At 49.8% G+C, this 18930-nt stretch overlaps 1 protein-coding gene across 4 annotated transcripts in view; it reads right to left on the reverse strand.

Moving 5' to 3' along the window:
• The window catches only part of RASGEF1C (RasGEF domain family member 1C), a 113373-nt gene that overhangs the window by 17325 nt on the left and 77118 nt on the right, over nucleotides 1-18930 (reverse strand). For all 4 annotated transcript variants that reach the window (XR_013418073.1, XM_015141575.3, XM_028849213.2 and 1 more), the window contains 2 exon segments: nucleotides 12005-12205; nucleotides 11233-11307 (listed from right to left, as the gene is read on the reverse strand). Coding sequence is in view for 3 of the 4 variants with exons in the window: in XM_015141575.3 (XP_014997061.3) it covers nucleotides 11233-11307; nucleotides 12005-12205 (276 nt within the window). In the remaining variant the exon portion in view is untranslated.

Raw genomic sequence — 18930 nt, forward strand, 5'->3', positions numbered from 1 at the left:
ACTTTTGTGGTCTTCTGTACACATGCGCGGGGTGGCGCAAATATTGAAGTCACAAGTGTCCGTGTGCTTCTCCAGCAGAGGCGAGGCAATGCTCTATCCTCCTGCATCTCACTCTCAGACTTGGCCTACTGAGTATCGTGTCCTTTACAGTTTTGTACTTTTCGCTGATAATTTCACTGTTGAGAAAGGCCCCCGAGCATGGTGCCGAAGTGCTGTCTAGTGTTCCCACGCAGGCAAAGGCTGCTCTGTGCCTCACAGAGAAACTGTGTGTAACAGCAGCGTTCAGCCATGAGAATAGCACTGTTGGCCATGAGATCAATATTAATCAATAATTTATATTAAATAATGTCTTTAAACATAAACACACATAAAACAAGGGGATATATGGATCCGTTGACAAAAACGCTGTGATGAGAGGCTCACAGGGAACCTAACCTTGCATTTCCCCTGGGAGCAACGGTTCTGTGCTCACTCATTCAGTGCTTTTGACTTTATAGAACACAGCTGCTGGGAGTAATGAGCGCCAGCTGTGTGTATGCATGCATCTATCATAACCATATATATTCCCGTACTTTGCTATGCAAACCTTTCCCTGTGCCATAACATATCCTTTGGAAACAAAATTTTTAAATGAATATAGAACTTTCCACTGTATAATACACCAGCATTTAAAAGATGAAACTTAACATAAATGTGTTTGTTAAAACTGCCAGGGTAGGCCAAGCGCAGTGGCTCACGCCTGTAATCCCAGCACTTTGGGAGGCCGAGGCGAGTGGATCACCTGAGGTTAGGAGTTCAGGACCAGCCTGGTCAACATGATGAAAAAGTCGCCCAGGCTGGAGTGCAGTGGCTGGATCTCAGCTCACTGCAAGCTCCACCTCCCGGGTTCACGCCATTCTCCTGCCTCAGCCTCCCGAGTAGCTGGGACTACAGGCGCCCGCCACCACGCCCGGCTAGTTTTTTGTATTTTTTAGTAGAGATGGGGTTTCACCGTGTTAGCCAGGATGGTCTCGATCTCCTGACCTCGTGATCCACCCGTCTCGGCCTCCCAAAGTGCTGGGATTACAGGCCTGAGCCACCGCGCCCAGCAGTAACTTTCAATAAATAGAGGGGAAGATGGAATGGGAGACCTATTCATTCAAAAGAAGCAAAGAAAAGAGGAAAAGTAAACAGATAAGGAAGATAACGACATAGTAGAACAGAAGATAGCAAGAGCAAATTCTTAAGGATTACTGATTATAACACTAATTAAATGATGCAGCTGCTTGCCACTTTCAAGAGATACAACTCCAAACACGAGCATATAAGTTAAAAAAAGAAGAATATATATCTGATAAATATTATATAGCTATATTAATATTGAACAAAATAGACTTTAAGGCAACAAAAAAGATCCTAAGGCAAAAAGCTTTAGGAGAAATGAGAGAGTAATTGTGTAATGATAAAAGGTTCAGCTCATCAGGGATATGTCACAAGTCTAAACTTGATTGCAGCTAGTAACATAGGTTCAATATATAGAGGCAACAATAATCAGAAAGGTGAAGTTCTTTATAAGGAGAAGTTGAGTCCTACAGTCACATGGAAGATTTTAACACACATGAGAGTAATTAATAGGTTAGGGAGATTGAAAAAGAACAACCAAACAAAACCCAGGATGAATATGAATCTGAACAACACAATTTGAAGTAATAAACAAATAAGGAAACTTGAACTTAATTCCTTGAGAATATGCATTCTTTTCAAATGTAAAGAAACTTAAAAAAATTTTTTAAATAATCTATGGTTCAAAGATGAAATCATAATGGAATTAGAATGATAATGAAAATGTTAAAAAATAAAACTTGGGGGGGCTGTAAATAAAAATTTATGTAAACAGAAATCATCCTGCATGCTTTTATTAGAAAAGAAGGATAAAAACAAGCTGAACATCCAACATAAGCAACTAGAAAAACAATATAAATCCAAAGAAAGTCGATGGAAGGAAATAATAAAGAGTAGAGAAGAAAGAAATGAAATAGTAAAAAAAACTACAATCTACAGAATCAACGAAGTAAAAAGATCTTTATTTGAAAACATCAACAAAATTGATGAACCTTTTATAAGACTGATAAAGAAACAAAGAGAGATGTAAATAATCAAAATACTAGAGATGAATCAATGTGGATGTGAAGAAATTAAAAAGATACCTAGAGAATATTACAAATAACTTTATGTCTATAAATTTGGAAACTTAGGGGAAATGGCCGAATTCCTAGAAAAATATAAATTACAAAACAGACGAAAGAAGAGACGGAAAACCTAAATAGTTCTATAACCATTAAATCAATAACAAGAATAAACAAAGAAACAAACAAGAATAACCTTGAATCAGTACAAGAAAGTCATCCCTCAAAGAAAATACCAGGCCTAGATGGTTCCATCGGCTAATTCTACAAAATGCTCCAAGAACAAGTAATTCCAGTCTGTCAGGAAGAATAGAGAACAGGGTAAGAGAAACAAAGACTACACAAGAACAGTGTCAGAAAGGGAAATAACTGTTCAGTCTCACGTTGCAGAAATCCTAAACAAAACATTAGCAAACCAAATCCAGGGATATGTGAAAAAGATAACGATTTCATTTATCCCAGTTTTGTTTATCTCAGAAATGCAAAGTTGATTCAACATTGATTAAAAAACAGCCTGGCGCAGTGGCTCACACCTGTAATCCCAGCACTTTGGGAGGCCGAGGAAGGTGGATCACTTGAGGTCAGGAGTTCGAGAACAGCCTGACCAACATGGTGAAATCCTGTCTCTACTAAAAATACAAAAATAGCTGAGTGTGGTGGTGGGCGCCTGTAATCCTAGCTACTGGGGAGGCTGAGGCAGGAGAATCTCTTGAATTCAGGAGGCAGACATTGTAGTGAGTTGAGATCGTGCTATTGCACTCCAGCCTGGGCAACAAATGCGAAACTCCATCTCAAACTACAACAACAGCAGTGAAAAACTAGGCCAGGTGAGGTGGCTCACACCTGTACTCCTAGCACTTTGGGAGGCCAATGCAAGCAGATCTCTTGAGCTCAGGAGTTCTAGACCAGTCCGGGTAAACACGATGAAACCCCATCTCCACAAAAAATACAAAAATTAGCCAGGTATGGAGGCGTGTGCCTGTAGTCCCAGCTACTTGGGGGGCTGAGGCAGGAGGATCACTTGAGTCCAGGAGGTTGAGGCCGCAGTGAGCTGTGTTCACATCACTGTACTCTAGCCTGGGCAAAAGAGCAAGACTCTATCTCAAAAACAACAACAACAACAACAAAACCCACAACAAACAGACAAACAAAAGATTTATATTAGTTTTTATTTTAAAATCTAACATAAATAATCAGCTAGAAGTTTAAAGGAGAAGAGAATATGTGAGTAACAGGTCCAGAAAAAAAAAAAATGAAATTTAACAACCATTCATGATGAGAATTCTCAGAAAACTAGGAAGGAACAGGATACTTCCTTAAGCTGATAATAGACTTCTAAAGAAATCCTGTAGCAAACATCATACTCTACTGGGACACGTTAAAAACATTCCTTTGAAAATCAGGACAAAACAAGGATGCCAGCTATCAATCCTTCCATTTGACATTGTACCAGAGGTGCAAGTTAGCACAATAAGTTTGTCAGGCCGGGCGCGGTGGCTCATGCCTGTAATCCCAGCACTTTGGGAGGCCGAGGCGGGCGAATCACCTGAGGTCAGGAGTTCGAGACCAGCCTGACCAACATGGAGAAACCTCATCTCTACTAAAAATACAAAATTAGCTGGGCGTGGTGGCGCATGCCTGTAATCCCAGTCACTCGGGAGGCTGAATCAGGAGAATCGCTTGAACCTGGGAGGTGGAGGTTGCAGCGAACCGGGATCGTGCCATTGCCCTCCAGCCTGGGCAACAAGAGTGAAACTCTGTCTCAAGAAAAAGCAAAACAAGGCCGGGCGCGGTGGCTCAAGCCTGTAATCCCAGCACTTTGGGAGGCCGAGACGGGCAGATCACGAGGTCAGGAGTTCGAGACCATCCTGGCTGACACGGTGAAACCCCGTCTCTACTAAAAAATACAAAAAACTAGCCGGGCGAGGTGGTGGGCGCCTGTAGTCCCAGCTACTCGGGAGGCTGAGGCAGGAGAATGGCGTAAAAACCCGGGAGGCGGAGCTTGCAGTGAGCTGAGATCCGGCCACTGCACTCCACCCTGGGCGACACAGCGAGACTCCGTCTCAAAAAAAAAAAAAAAAAAGAAAAAGCAAAACAAAACAAAACCAAAAAAAAAAAAAAAAAAAAAACCCAAAAAAGTTAGATTGGGCAGTGTTACTCTGCAATAACAAACCATCTCAACATTTCAGAGATTTAAAATGATAGATTAAAGTCTATCCATCACTCTTGTCTACCTATTAGTGGAGGGTTCTAGTCTACGACTACCACAGAACTAAAAAGAATAAGGATTGGAAAGGAGGAAACAAAACTGTCATTATTCTCAGATGTACTTGTCTACATGAAAAACCCCAAATAATACAAATTATTAGAATTAATAAGAATGTACAATGTTGTCAAATTTAAACTTGATATACAAAAGTAAATTATATTCATTAAGCCAGCAATAAGCAGACAGGACATATGATAAATACACACTTGAGGTAATGGAAAACTAAGGAGTCCTGTGCTCATTTTTTTTTTTTTGAGACGGAGTCTTGCTCTGGCGCCCAGGCTGGAGTGCAGTGGCCGAATCTCAGCTCACTGCAAGCTCTGCCTCCCGGGTTCACGCCATTCTCCTGCCTCAGCCTCCCGAGTAGCTGGGACTACAGGCGCCGCCACCACGCCCGGCTAATTTTTTGTATTTTTAGTAGAGACGGGGTTTCACCGTGTTAGCCAGGATAGTCTTGATTTCCTGACCTCGTGATCTGCCCGCCCCAGCCTCCCAAAGTGCTGGGATTATAGGCGTGAGTCACTGCGCCTGGCCTCTGTGCTCATTTATTTAAGAATGTGCATTCTTTTCAAACATTCAGAAATCTGAAAACACATTTTAAAATAATCTATGCACATAGATCATTTTATACATAATAGTAAAATTATGCAAAAGTACCTAAGGAAATAAACCTAACAAAATCTGTACAAGACTCTCGTATGGAGAAAATTACTAGACATTAGAAAGATACTATAGAGCAGACCTAAGTGAATGGAGGGACGGACCATTTTTATGGATTGGCAGACTCAAATGTAATGAAAAACAAATTCTTTCATGAAAATGCAAATTTTTCCCAAATTGATCCATATTTAATATATTCTAACAAAATCTCTATAGGACTTGTCATAGAAATTGACAAATAACTCTAAAACTTGAATAGAAAATGAAAGGGCCAAGAATAGCCAAGCCACACTCCTAAAGAAGAACCGGGGGATTTGCCTCAGCAACCATCAAGACTTATTATGAAACTGTAGTAATTAAAGCAAAGTGTCTTGACGCAGAGATAGAGAAACAGACCAATGGAGCAGAATGTCCAGGAACAGGCCTACACGTATGTGGACAGCTGACATATGCGAGTGACGTGTCAGAGCACGTTGGAGGGCAAAGGAATATGTAATAGTGTTGCAGAAACAATTGGTTATTTGTCTGGAAAAAAATAAAAATGAATCTCAACTTAAGCCATATACACAAAATGAATTTCAGATCAAAGTGTGAAGGACAAAACTTCAAAACTTGCACAGGAAACATAGGAGACTATCTTTATGACCTGAGTGGGGTGTAGGGAAGGATTTCTTAACCCCTCACCCCCATCCAAAAAAAATAAATAAATAAAGGGAAAGTTTAGTAAATTTTACTAGGTGAAGCTTAAGAACACCTGTTCATCGAAAGACATCATAATGAGGATGAAAAGCAAAGCAAACAACTAGAAGAAAATGTGCAGCACATTTAACTGACATAGGATCATCATCTAGTACACATTTAAAATAAAACAAAAACGACACATTCTTAAAAACCCTTAGAGGATGACAAACCACCAATTGAAAACTGGGCAAAAGTCAGAGATAGGCATTTTATAGAGAAGGAAACAAGAATGTCCAAAAGATGCTCCATTTAACAGTTTGACAGAAATTAAAGCCTGACAACTTCAAGTGTTGATGAGGGTGTGCAACAACTTCCCACTGGGAGTGGCGACGCCCAGCCTCGCCTGGCGCCTGGCGTTACCTGGTGAGGCCGCGCACATCCTGACCCTGCGACCCAGCAATTCCTCTTCCCAGGAGCAACAGTCCCCAGCCTGTTGTCCCTGGATTCCAGGGGGTCCTTGGGACCCTTTCAGGGGGTCCACAGGCAAGGCTATTTTTGTAATAACACGATGTTACTGCCTTTTCCACTGTGTTGAAATTTGCACTGATGGTGCAAAAGCAATGGTGGGGAAGATTGTCCAGTAGAAGAAAAAAGGGAGGGTGACTTAAGAATGTCCTAAATGAGGTAAAACTTTTAACTTTTATTCAGTCTAGATTTTTGAGATTTTCCATATTCTATGTGACATAACGGTTTGTGCACACGAAGCCCCTCTGTTGCATACAGAAAGCGTGCTTGTGGTTGAGGGAAAGCACTTCATTCACATGTGAGCTGAACGGGCCACTGTTCTCTTGGAGTACCGTTTCCGCTCTAAAGAAGGACTGCTAGACATACCATGGTAATTCAGACTTCAGTGTTTGGCTGATATTTCCTTGAAAATGAACACAATGAACCTGTCGTTTAAAGAAGAACAACTGAAATTAGGGAAAACATTTTATTTGGACAGTTTCTATAAACAAGGGACAATAATTCTTGTACCTTATTTTTCATCTTTGCTGTTTCTTTGAGCAGGCTAATGTGTCATGCAATTATCTAAGGTATCTGTAAGTATTCTTGTTACCTGAGTAGTTGTATTATATTTAAAAATGTAAGATGATTTTTAAAAGCCTGAGGACTGACCTAAGATGCGATTGTGTGAACTCTGTCTACTCTGGAGGGTGGGAAGGATGTCAGCGGAAGTTTGAAGACTTTTTTTTTTGTGCCATCAGATACAGGTAAAAATAATTGGGCAATTCTGCTGTTTAAACAGGAACTATTGGCCTCCTTGGCCCTAAATAGAAGGGCTGATAGGTTTTTTTTTTTTTTTTTTTTGAGATGGAGTCTCGCTCTGTCGCCCAGGCTGGAGGGCAGTGGTGCGATCTCAGCTCACTGTAAGCTCCACCTCCTGGGTTCACATCATTCTCCTGCCTCAGCCTCCCGAGTAGCTGGGACTACAGGCACCTGCCATCAGGCCCAGCTAATTTTATTTTGTATTTTTTAGTAGAGATGGGGTTTCACCATGTTAGCCATGTTAGCCAGGATGGTCTCAATCTGACCTCATGATCCGCCCACCTCAGCCTCCCAAAGTGCTGGGATTACAGGCATGAGCCACTGTGCCCGGCTGGGCTGATATTTTAAGTTGATTATTTTATTGCAAATTAATCCAACCTAATTCTTTTAAATTTGGTTGTATGTTTTTCTTGTTAAATGATGTTTAAAAAATAAAAAACGGCCGGGCGTGGTGGCTCAAGCCACTGCACTCCAGCCTGGGCGACAGAGAGAGACTCCGTCTCAAAAAAAATAAAATAAAATAAAATAAAAAATGGAAGTTCTTGGCTTAGTCATTAAAAGAGAGGAGAACAACTGACAATATTTGTTGCCAATGATAAAATTAAGGCTTTCAAGAGAAAACTGGGAACTTGTAAGACATGTATCTGCCTCTGTGAGCCTGACAGCTTCCCAATACTTACAGACTTGAAAATGAGACCAAGAGTGATAATTATGTGATTTCTAAAATGTTGTATAATGAAATGTGCCAGCATTTGGAAGATCTGCCCAACACGGTGAACCCGTATTTTCCCGCATGACCAATGTATGATGTCACAAAATTGTACATCAAGATTCAAGACAGACCAATGGCTTTCAACATCAGAGTACAGAAAGTTCACTGATATCTTTTCAGATTTCACATTGTAGTTAATCTTCAAAAACTATCACTTGCTGAGTTTTAGTGTGGTATCAAAGAAGCATATTCACAATTATCTGAAAAGGTTGTAAAATACTCCTCCCTTTTCCAGCTACCTATTGGTGTGAGGTTGGATTTTCTTCAACCAAAAAACTATGTCAACAGACAGAATGCAGAAGCAGAGAAAAGAATCCAGCTGTCTTCTATTAAGTCAGACAGTAAAGAGATTTGTAAAAAATACTATAAAACAATGCCACTCTTCTCAGTAATTTCCTATTGTGGAAAAAGAATTATTTTTCATGAAATATGTTATTTATGTTACCATGTAATGGGTTTTTATTGTTTTGGTTTTAGAGAGATGGGTTCCTGCTATCTATGTTGCCCAGGCTGGACTTGAACTCTTGGGCTCAAGCAATCCTCCTACCTGGGCCTCCGGAGTAGCTGGGACTACAGGCATGGGCCACTACTTGGCCATTATTGTTATTTTATTTATTTATTTATTTATTTTTATTTTGTTTTTGAGATGGAGTCTCGCTCTGTTGCCCAGGCTGGAGTGCAGTGGCGCGCTCTCGGCTCACTGCAAGCTCCACCTCCTGGGTTGATGCCATTCTCCTGCCTCAGCCTCCCAAGTAGCTGGGACTATAGGCGCCCGCCACCACGCCAGGCTAATTTTTTGTATTTTTTAGTAGAGACGGGGTTTCACCGTTTTAGCCAGGATGGTCTCGATCTCCTGACCTCGTGATCCGCCCGCCTCGGCCTCCCAAAGTGCTGGGATTACAGGCGTGAGCCACCGCACCCGGCAATTATTGTTATTTTTGAATAAATATTTTAAAAAATTAATCTTAGGGCCAGGTTCAGTGGCTCACACCTGTAACCCCAGCACTTTGGGAAGCCCAGGTGGGTGGGTCACTTGAGGTCAGGAGTTTGAGACCAGCCTGGTCAACATGGCGAAACCCTGTCTCTAATAAAAATACAAAAATTAGCCATGTGTGTTGACACACACCTGTAGTCCCAGCTACTCAGGGGAGCTGAGGTAGGAGAATCACTTGAACCCGGGAGGTGGAGGTTGCAGTGAGCCGAGATCGCACCACTGCACTCCAGCCTGGGTGACAAGAGTGAGTGAGACTCCGTCTCAAAAAGAAAAGTTAGGCCAGGCGCGGTGGCTCAAGCCTGTAATCCCAGCACTTTGGGAGGCCGAGACGGGCGGATCACGAGGTCAGGAGATCGAGACCATCCTGGCTAACACGGTGAAACCCCGTCTCTACTAAAAAATACAAAAAACTAGCCGGGCGAGGTGGCGAGCGCCTGTAGTCCCAGCTACTCGGGAGGCTGAGGCAGGAGAATGGCGTAAACCCGGGAGGCGGAGCTTGCAGTGAGCCGAGATCGCGCCACTGCACTCCAGCCTGGGTGACAGAGCCAGACTCTGTCTCAAAAAAAAAAAAAAAAAAAAAAAAAGAAAAGTTAATATTAATTGCTAAAATAAATATTGATAAATATAATCTATATAACCAAAAGTTAATTGGGGTCCTTAACAATTTTTAAGAGTATAAAGGGATCCTGAGCCTTTTGAGAACGGACACCCTAGAGAAAGTGTGCACTTGTGTGTACCAGGACCGGGTATAAGAATGTCCACTGTGGGAATATTTACAACAGCAAAACGCTGGACACACACATGTTCATCTACAGTAGGCGGGATAAACAAATGTCGTGTCATCTTGATGTATTTCACAATAAAACAGTAATATTTGGAAATGGCCCCAAACTAAACAATCTTGTAAGAATCTTGGCCATGCACAGCAGCTCATGCCTGTAATCCCAGCACTTTGGGAGGCCGAGGCAGGTGGATCACGAGGTCAGGAGATCAAGACCATCCTGGCTAACACGGTGAAACCCCGTCTCTACTAAAAATACAAAAAATTAGCTGGGCATGGTGGCGAGTGCCTGTAGTCCCAGCTATTGGGGAGGCTGAGGCAGGAGAATGGCATGAACCCGGGAGGCAGAGGTGGCAGCGAGCCGAGATCACACCACTGCACTCCAGCGTCGGGGACAGGGCGAGACTCCGTCTCAAAAAAAAAAAAAAACAAAAACATTCTCCCTGCCTCCCAGCACCACAACTGTTCAGAATTCCCAGAGCAGTCAGCATTCCTAGAGAGTGCTTACGGACATAGGCAACATACATGGTTTTGTGTTACCCTCTTTCTTTGTTACCCAAATGGTCACGCACTCTTGCCCCCGTTCTTGCCTCTACCCTTTTCTCTCAGTGCCTGGAGGGACAGGTCTTGGAGATTGTTCTGTCCACCTTATTCCCTTTCGTAGCTGCACAGCATTCTAGTTATAGGTGTTTCATAATTTGTAATCCAGTCCCCATGGGTGATAAGGCAATCTGCCCCCAGTGTTTGGCCATAACGGACATTGTCTATCCCAAATACCTTCGTCCGTGCATGTCCGTGAACATGGGTGTGTATCTGTGGGATAAATTCGTAGGTATGGAAAGTTGAGGTCAAGAAAGTCCGTTTAAAGCGTTGATGCTAGTGCCAATCTCCCCTCCAAAGTGGCTGCGCCAGCTTCACCCCAGCCATGTGGAGAGTGCCTTCCACAAGGTGTCTAACCTACTAGGTGGCCTTTGCTTATCTGAGAAGTGAAAGTGCAATCTCCTAGTTTGTACTTTTATTAGGTGTGAGGGCAGAAGGCACAATGTTTGCAATTCGGGCTTGGATTTAGCCCGTTGGAGGCACCGGCACCCCGCTGGTTGGGCTCCCAGAAGGGCGGGATGGAAATCCCGGTGCGTGGGCTGTGTCCCGAGCACCGGGTCCCAGGGGTTCCCTTACCCTGCCCGGGCAGCGCGCAGCAACCCGCGCTTCCTCGCGCGGCCGCTGGAGGGCACCGGCGCCCACCGAAACGCACCGGGCAGGCGCTGGGGTCCCGGAGCGCGCCAGGGGGCTCCACCCTCCTCCCGGCCCCGGGTCCTGGCCCACCCGGGCAGCGCGGCCCACGGCCCGTTCCTCGCCCACTGCTCCGCCCTCGCCGGGTGGGCGACCCCCACGTCCTGTACATTCAGGCCCCAGGCTTTCCGGGGACTCGGCCGTGGTGGTCGGCCCCCGAGCCGGGGGGGCGTGGCGGAGCGGGCAGGGCCCCTCCGAGCCCACCGGTCCCTCTCCGGGCCGCTCCAGCACTCCCCCGAGAGCGGCTAGTCACGGTGCGGGTCACTTTGGGGACAGCCCGTCAGCGCCTCCTACCTTTGTGCTGGCCAGAGGGTCCTTGTTCACAAAGGCCTGGACAAACTCTTCCGGCCCGATGTGCCGCAGCCGCTCCTGCAGGGAAGGGGCAGAGTGGGTACAAGAGGGAAGGTATGGGGAGGCGGCCGACTGGGGGCCCTGCCGTGGTGCCCCAGCCCCTAGTCCTCCACACTGGGGCTAGAGACCCTGTTTCAGGTTGTCACGGAGCTCCGCGCCTTCCCTGGAGGAGGCAGCCCCTCCTTGCCCGGTTCATGGGGGTAGGGAGCAATGCTACGGGGCGTGAGCCCAGGGAAACAGGCTCCACACGAGGTAACTGAAGTGCTGCTTCCTCTGGGGGGCGGGGCGCGCGGGGCGGGGGCGAGTGCTGGTGGCCAGGAGCGTGGCATCTGGGCCAGAATCAAACCCTGGCTCTGTCCCTTCTGCTGTGTGACGTTGGCAAGTCGCTTCACCTCTCTGGGCCTTAGTTTCCTCTGTGTACAGGGCCTGCCTGGCCAGGTGATGGAGACATGAGCGAGCGCATGGGAGTGCGCTGGAAAAGTGCCTGGGGAGCAGGGAGGGCTCCATCAACCCTCAGTCTCAAAGGGAAGCACCCGCCCCAGCCTCCCTCTCCCTGGGATGGGCCCTTGGCCTCTGCATCGAGTGCGTGCTCCAGGCTAGGCCAGGGCCCTCCTTCACAAGCTTGTGGGGCTGCTCCGGGAAGCCAGGAGGGCCCAGTGTATCTGTGCGGGTCCTGCTGAATCCGGGGTGAGGAAGGTGGCTTGGGCCCGCTCACCAGTTCCACGTGGGTCAGCTGCTGGGCCAGTGTGTAGGGGTCGCTGCAGACACCAAGGAGCTCCCTGTGGATGGAGGCTGGCGGCTTGGTCTTGTAGGAGATGGGCTTGTCGGCACTCACCAGACCTTCCGGCCCCTGGCGCAGAGCCGCCAGCTTCTGGTGAAGAGCCTGTAGGAGCTGATGCATCCTCTTCCGGTATGCCTGGTGGGTGGAAAGAGGGGCACTCAGGCCTGAACACCCATCTCTACGTCTCTAACACTGGAGCCAGGCAGCCTCCTGGGCTCCAAAGGGACGGTCTTTTCCTCGGGGTCTCTGGAGAAAAGGCCAGGTACCAGCACAGGGGCCAGGACCTGCCCCTACCCTGAAACAGGACCCAATCCTGGCCAGGTTGGGGCCACCTGGCAAGGGATCTGGGGTGAAGGTTGCAGGGCTTCCCATCTGTGGGTGGGAGCCAAGAGGAGCACATGTCAGGGAGGGTGACGGGGGCTGGGGGCAGCTGTCTGGGGCGGTGGGGCAGAGTGGGGTGGGCACAGCCAGGAAGCTAGAGAAAGGGAGAGAGGAGGGAGACGTGGCATGGGCCCTGCCCTGGGCAGACTACTGGCATTTGGCTTGGCTTTAATGGGGCCTCTGTTATCTCCCAGGTCCAGCTCGGCCTTCCCCGACCAGCTGTGCTGTCCTGGCCTCTGCTCCCAGCAGTATTCGTCCAGGTCACCCTGTGCGACTTCTTTTATAGGACCACTGTCGAGACAGTTCGGTTCATTTCCTCCCACACTAGAATAATAGCTCCACAGGGCTGCAAGGTCTGTGCTGCCGCCTCTGTGATGTGAGATACCAGCCCTGCTCTGGGCACACAGTGCGTGCAAGGTAGTGCTCACCCCCACCGGCCAGCCCAGACGCATGGGCTCTTGCTTTGGGCCACATCATGGGCTGGGTACAGGGATGAAAGGCCATGGCCACCCCTCAAGGGGCACCTCCTCTCCCACCATCAAGGAAAACTGAATTATTTTCCCTCAGAAACCCCTATTTCTGAGGAAGTGCCATCAGACTGGCTGGGTTTGCTAAGGGAGACGTCCTCATGTCCTCAAGGGTTTTGGTCTAACTCACAGAGTAAGATGAAATCCCCTATAGCCACGAGCTGGCCCGGGCACTGGCAGAGGCAGTGGTGGGAGCGGGAGCCTGGTCTCCAGCGATGGCGAGCATTGACTGGACAGGCTGCGTGCTCCCAGAGGCCTCGGGAAATAACGAGGGGTGGGCAGTTGGTATCAATAACGAGGGGTGATGGGAAATAAGGAGGGGTGGGCAGTCGGTATCAATAAGGAGGGGCGGGCGGTCGGTATCAGTAACGAGGGGTGGGCAGTCGGTATCAATAAGGAGGGGCGGGCGGTCGGTATCAGTAACGAGGGGCGGGCGGTCGGTATCAGTAACGAGGGGCGGGCGGTCGGTATCAGTAACGAGGGGCGGGCGGTCGGTATCAGTAACGAGGGGTGGGCGGTCGGTATCAGTAATGAGGGGCAGGCGGTCGGTATCAGTAACGAGGAGTGGGCGGTCAGTATCAATAACGAGGGGTGGGTGGTTGGTATCATCAGGTCACTTATGAGATTGCAGGGAGTGTTTCTTCACGCAATTTTGAGACACACAGAGCCTGCTGTGAGCGGTGGGCAGGCGTGGTATCTGCATGCTGGCTGTGAGGGTCTGGGGGCTCCAAATGTTCCGGGGAGCCTCAGACAGGGCGCTGGGGTGCTGCTGCTGTCTGAGGACTGCTGGAGCCCTGTGCTCTGGTGGCAGGGTTGGTAGTCATCTGGCACTCCTATGGCAGTGCTTCTCTGTGGAGTGGCCACAGGCCGCTGTGGTAGAGCCTCAGATGGGAGGAATGGGACAGGAGGTGGCTTAACCCTAAGCCTAACTCTCAGAGCACAGGGGCCAGGTGCAGACGGCGCCCACTAGTTAGCTGGGCAGTAAGTGGGGAAGCTGAGGTCCGACTCTTCTATGTGTTGCCCATGGAAGGAATGACCCCTCTCAGGAAGGCTATGTCCAAAACTGGTCAGCACACTGCCTCCCAGGGCTTCATCTGAGTGCTGGGAAGATGAGGAGTGGGGCACAGCCACTGCCAGTCCTGGGGGGCACGGTCAGTCCCCCGTGGGCCCTGGCCCTTCCACTGACCTCCTGTCTCTCTCCCAGGCACAGCCAGAGTCCCACGAGTGGCTACACCTGCTGTTTCATCGCCGCACCTCCCGCTCACTCCTGGATCACTTCACCTGGCGGCCACTCCCATCAGTCAATTCACTGGGCCCTCCTGTCACCAAAGCCAGTGGCCGTTTCTCAGGCTGCGTCTTCCTTGGCCACCTCCGCCTCAGCCTCCTGGTTGCTCCTGCCTTGGGCTGTTGGCAGGCTTGCCTGTGTTCACCATCGTGGGATGCTGGGGTTTGGGGTTCTTCCTGCTCGGTCTAGGCCTCTCTTCCCTTACTTAGCTCCTGGCTATTCTGGTTCACACCCGCAGTCTCCCTCTGATCTCCAGAGTCATATGGGCGGCAGTCCCTCAGATGGCCCACAGTCCTCTGTTTGCCCAGCGCAGCAGATGGAGGTGGGCTCTCCTTGTCCAAAGCTGGTATTCTCGGTGTTGGTGGACAGCGCGTCAGCCACCACACAGGCTTGGTGCCATCCTCGACCCCGCCCTCTCCCTCATTCCCCTCTAGGCCGTCGCCACCCTTCTCTATTTCATTTTCTTCTATTTCTGTGCATCTCAACACTGTCTCCGGAGGCCAGGTCACTGCCATCTCTCTGGCTGCCCTGGCCTCCTTAGTGCCCCCAGTGCATCCATGCCGGTTTCTCTCCACTCTGCAGGCAGAATGGGCTGTTCAAAATGCAAATCTGATCGCTGCCTCCCTCTTCCTGAAAATGCCTCCATGGCTTGTGCAAAGACAGGAGCCCTGGTGTGACTCTGAGGCCCTGAGGTCAGCTCTGGCCAGGCTTGGTGGCGTCTATGCGTCCTTGCTCCCCCTCTGTGCTCTGGACACAGGTCACTCCTCCACCCCTTTGACTCCTTCCCACCCTCCCCATGTCCCCAGCAGGATCTGGACAGCTTTCTCCCTTCTGGCATGTTCTCATCCACTGGACCGAAGCTCAAGTGCCGCTTCCCCAGAGGGACCACTGGCGTTCAGTGCCGTGAACTCTTCTGCCACACCACTTTAGAGCTGTCGGGGAAATGATTCTGTTCACGTGCACCTCCTCTCCCGGGCCCACAGGCTCCACGCAGCCAACCGCTGGCTGCCCGGTGTTCACGAAGGGCCGTAGCTGGCTCACAGGAGGTGTCCACGAGCGTCTGCCGGATGCGTGGATAAACAGTGTTTGCACCTGCTGACAGTCACTCTCTCCAGCAGGGTGTCGGGGCGGACTGCAGGCCGTGCCAGAATCAAGGCTGCAGGGTATCTGTGCCTACTGCTTGATAGGGCCACGAGACTGCCTTGTTTTTTAAAAACGCAGATACTTCAGCAAGATTTGTTACTGTTGAATGAACCAATATTCATTCCAAATAATCATCCTTTCCTGCTTGCTAATTTATTTCAATTTTTCCAGTGATGTTAGGTTCTAGCTTACGTTTGTTCTTTCCTGACTCTTCTACGCCCCCTCTGAATGTGGGGATGCTATCTGCCCTGCTCCTTGGCCTCTTCTCATTTTCTGATTTCTACACACTCGTGGACAGGGGCTCGGAGATCTCCCCGGTAGACATGGCAGGGCCAGAGACCTGAACCACAGAGCATGTCAAGGTGTTCCCTTGTCACTACGGAGGGTCCACGTTTATGGAGCACCAGGCTGTGCTGGGGTGGAACAGCACTTTGCCCCTCCTGCCTCGGGATGAAGCCCTCCCTCCGCACCGATCACAGCTGGGAGGCTGCCCGGGAGGCTGGGAGCTGTGGAGCCGCGTTTCCTTCTATTTCCACAAGCCATCTGCTGCATGCATACAGCTGGGTGTGAATGCAGAGTCGTCCAAGGGTTGCCTGGGTGGCGGCCACGGCTCTCCAGGTGCCTCCAAGCTCTCTTGGACTGGGCATTTCACAGCTGGAACCCCTGTCCCTGACCAGATGAGCACTGGCCTCTGTTGTCTGAAATTCTTGGAGACTCCCTCCTGAGCCAGCCTAGGGCCCATGTCCTCCTGCCTATTAAATAACAGGCAGAGGTGGCAGAAAGCTGACGCGGGAGCTCATGAGGCTCCTGGGGGTCTGCTCCCTCCGTGGGTTTATTCTCTGTGTCAGTTTTCTGCCACCTCTGCCACAGAGGGAGCCTCAGAGGGTGGTGGTCAGTTCAGCAGACAGTCCGTTTGGGTGAGTTAGAAAGCAAGACCAGGCCGGGCGCGGGGGCTCCTGCCTGTAATCCCAGCATGCCGGGCGCGGGGGCTCACGCCTGTCATCCCAGGACTTTGGGAGGTCGAGGCAGGCAGATCACAAGGTCAGGAGTTTGAGACAAGCCTGACCAACATAGTGAAACCCCATCTCTACTAAAAATACAAAAATTAGCTGGGCGTGGTGGTGCACGCCTGTAATCCCAGCTACTGAGAAGGCTGAGGCAAGAGAATCGCTTGAACCCGGGAGGTGGAACTTGCAGTGAGCCAAATCACACCACTGCTCTCTACCCTGGGTGACAGAGTGAGACTCCGTCTCAAAAAAATAACCAGCCCAGGAGAGGGGCTGCCTGTTGAGTCGGCCTCCTCTGAGGCTGGCCCAATGGGTATGGCCAGAGCACTGGGGTCCTCCCTGGCTCCCCGAGCCTCCTTCAGCCTCAGCACTGGCCTCCCTGAGCTCTAACTACTCCATTAACCAGGAAACTGGCTCAGAGAGGGAAAGCACCGTGCCTGTGGTTTCCGAGTCTGAATCTGGGTGGGCTCAGGTTGGGTCCCAGGCCCTGCCTCATCAGTCTGGTCCAGGGCTCTTCCATCCCGAACCATTCTGCGCCAGGAAGGGAACAGCCCACAGTCCACAGCAGCGCCCGGTGAGGAGAGGCAGTGCCCAGAGAAGGTCCTCTTCGGAGTGCATGCTTTTGTGTGGAAGGGCAACTCGAGGTCACCAGAGACACTGGGAAGCACTCCTGGCCGGGGCCTGGGTTGGGAATGGGGAACTCCTATTCCAGTCCATGCTACACAGCCTGGTGACAGACCTGTGGGTCCAGGTGGATAGGAGCTACTGGTTTCCTCAGGGGAACTAGGCCAGGGCTTACCCCCAGCCCCACCACCGAGACATGGCTCCAACATCAGGCAGGTCAAATCTGCCTGGTCATATGACAGACCTCACCGCTGACACTTGGGGGTCAAAGGGAACAAAGCAGGAGACTGGGGTCTCACCCCTGCATATCATCGACCCAGTACCCACCATCCCCACACTCACCTCTTCTCCAGCCAGTGCTACCACCCACCTCCCCTTCTATACAGTGACCCACCCCAGATCCATCAATTCACTCCTCTCCCCTTCCTTCCTTCCAACATCTGCCCACTCACTCATTTACTGCCCACTCACACATCCACTCGCCTACCCATCCATCCACCATTCACTTTCACTCATTCATCCCCATCCACCTGTCCCCTTCTCTTCACCCAGCTATCACCCACCTCTCTTTTATAGTGACCACCAACCCCCCAACAGAACCATCAATTCACTCATCTACCCTTGCTCCCTCCTTTCTAACATTCACCCCCTCAACCCCCTACCTTCCCCTCCATCTATTCACCCATCCAACCACCCACCCATCCACCTTCCCCTCCATCTATTCACCCATCCACCCACCCACCCATCCACCTTCCCCTCCATCTATTCAAACATCCACCCACCCACCCATCCAGCTTCCCCTCCATCTATTCAAACATCCACCCACCCACCCATCCACTTTCCCCTCCATCTATTCACCCATCCACCCACCCACCCGTCCATCGTTCCCGTTCCTACATTTCTCCCTTTCTTCTTTCCATTAATCTTTACACATCCACTTACCCCATGCATCCACCTGCCTATCCAATTACCCACTCACCTACTCTCTCCCACATTCATCTATAAAAGTAGCCAAAGGTCTTCCCAGCCGGTCAGCCAGCACCCCATTCCGTTTCCACTGTCCCCATCCCCCACCCAGCCAATCATCAACTGTTCCCTGGCCCTGTTTTCTGCTGCATCCTAAGTCAAATGTCACAATCTCGAGATGGATTAGGGGATGCAGAGGAGGAAGAGGACGGGGTGAGGAGGAGAACAGAGGAGGGAAGAAGTGCCGGGAGGAGGAAGAGGAAACCACTCTCATCTCACTGAGCCTCAGAACTTGCCTGCTCAGTTCTGAGTCACTTGCCTGCTGCGTGAAGTGACCCCAGGCAGTGCCTCCCTCAGAGCCTGAGTTATGTCTGCCGTGGGCGTTTGGCTTCCTGTTGCCCAGCCTGTCTTGGCAGTTTTCCCTTGTCTCACACGCAGCTCTTCTGCCATGTCCAGACCCACTCTGCAGCATGTCACCAACTACCAGCTTGCCATGTTCCATTTCCTTCCAGGACAACCAACATGGGCCCCCAGCCACGTTTCCCCCTCCCAGGCAATGCTACAGCAGTGCTGCCCACAGTGGCATTTGGGGATGCTGATAAATTTGCGTTTCCCCTTCCAGGTAATGCTACAGCAGTGCTGCCCACAGTGGCATGCCGGGATGCTGATAAACTTGCCCCTTCTAAACACACCAGGAGATGTCTAGCTCCATAACCCTGGAAGGTGAAGATTTTTGTCCTCTTTTCGCCCATTAGGGAAGTGAGGCTTGGATACCCTTCAGTGTGCTCCTCAGGGGAACACAGCTGGGAGAGCAAAGCAGGTGTTGGCCACAGCAGCACCTCATGCCCAGCACACCCAAGGCCTCCCAAGCCACTGGGTTTTCTGAGGGCAAGGGCTGTGTTTACCTGGTGTGGTTTAACTACAGCG

Source organism: Macaca mulatta, chromosome 6 (genome assembly GCF_049350105.2).
Source record: "Macaca mulatta isolate MMU2019108-1 chromosome 6, T2T-MMU8v2.0, whole genome shotgun sequence".
Classification (NCBI taxonomy): Eukaryota; Metazoa; Chordata; class Mammalia; order Primates; family Cercopithecidae; genus Macaca; species Macaca mulatta.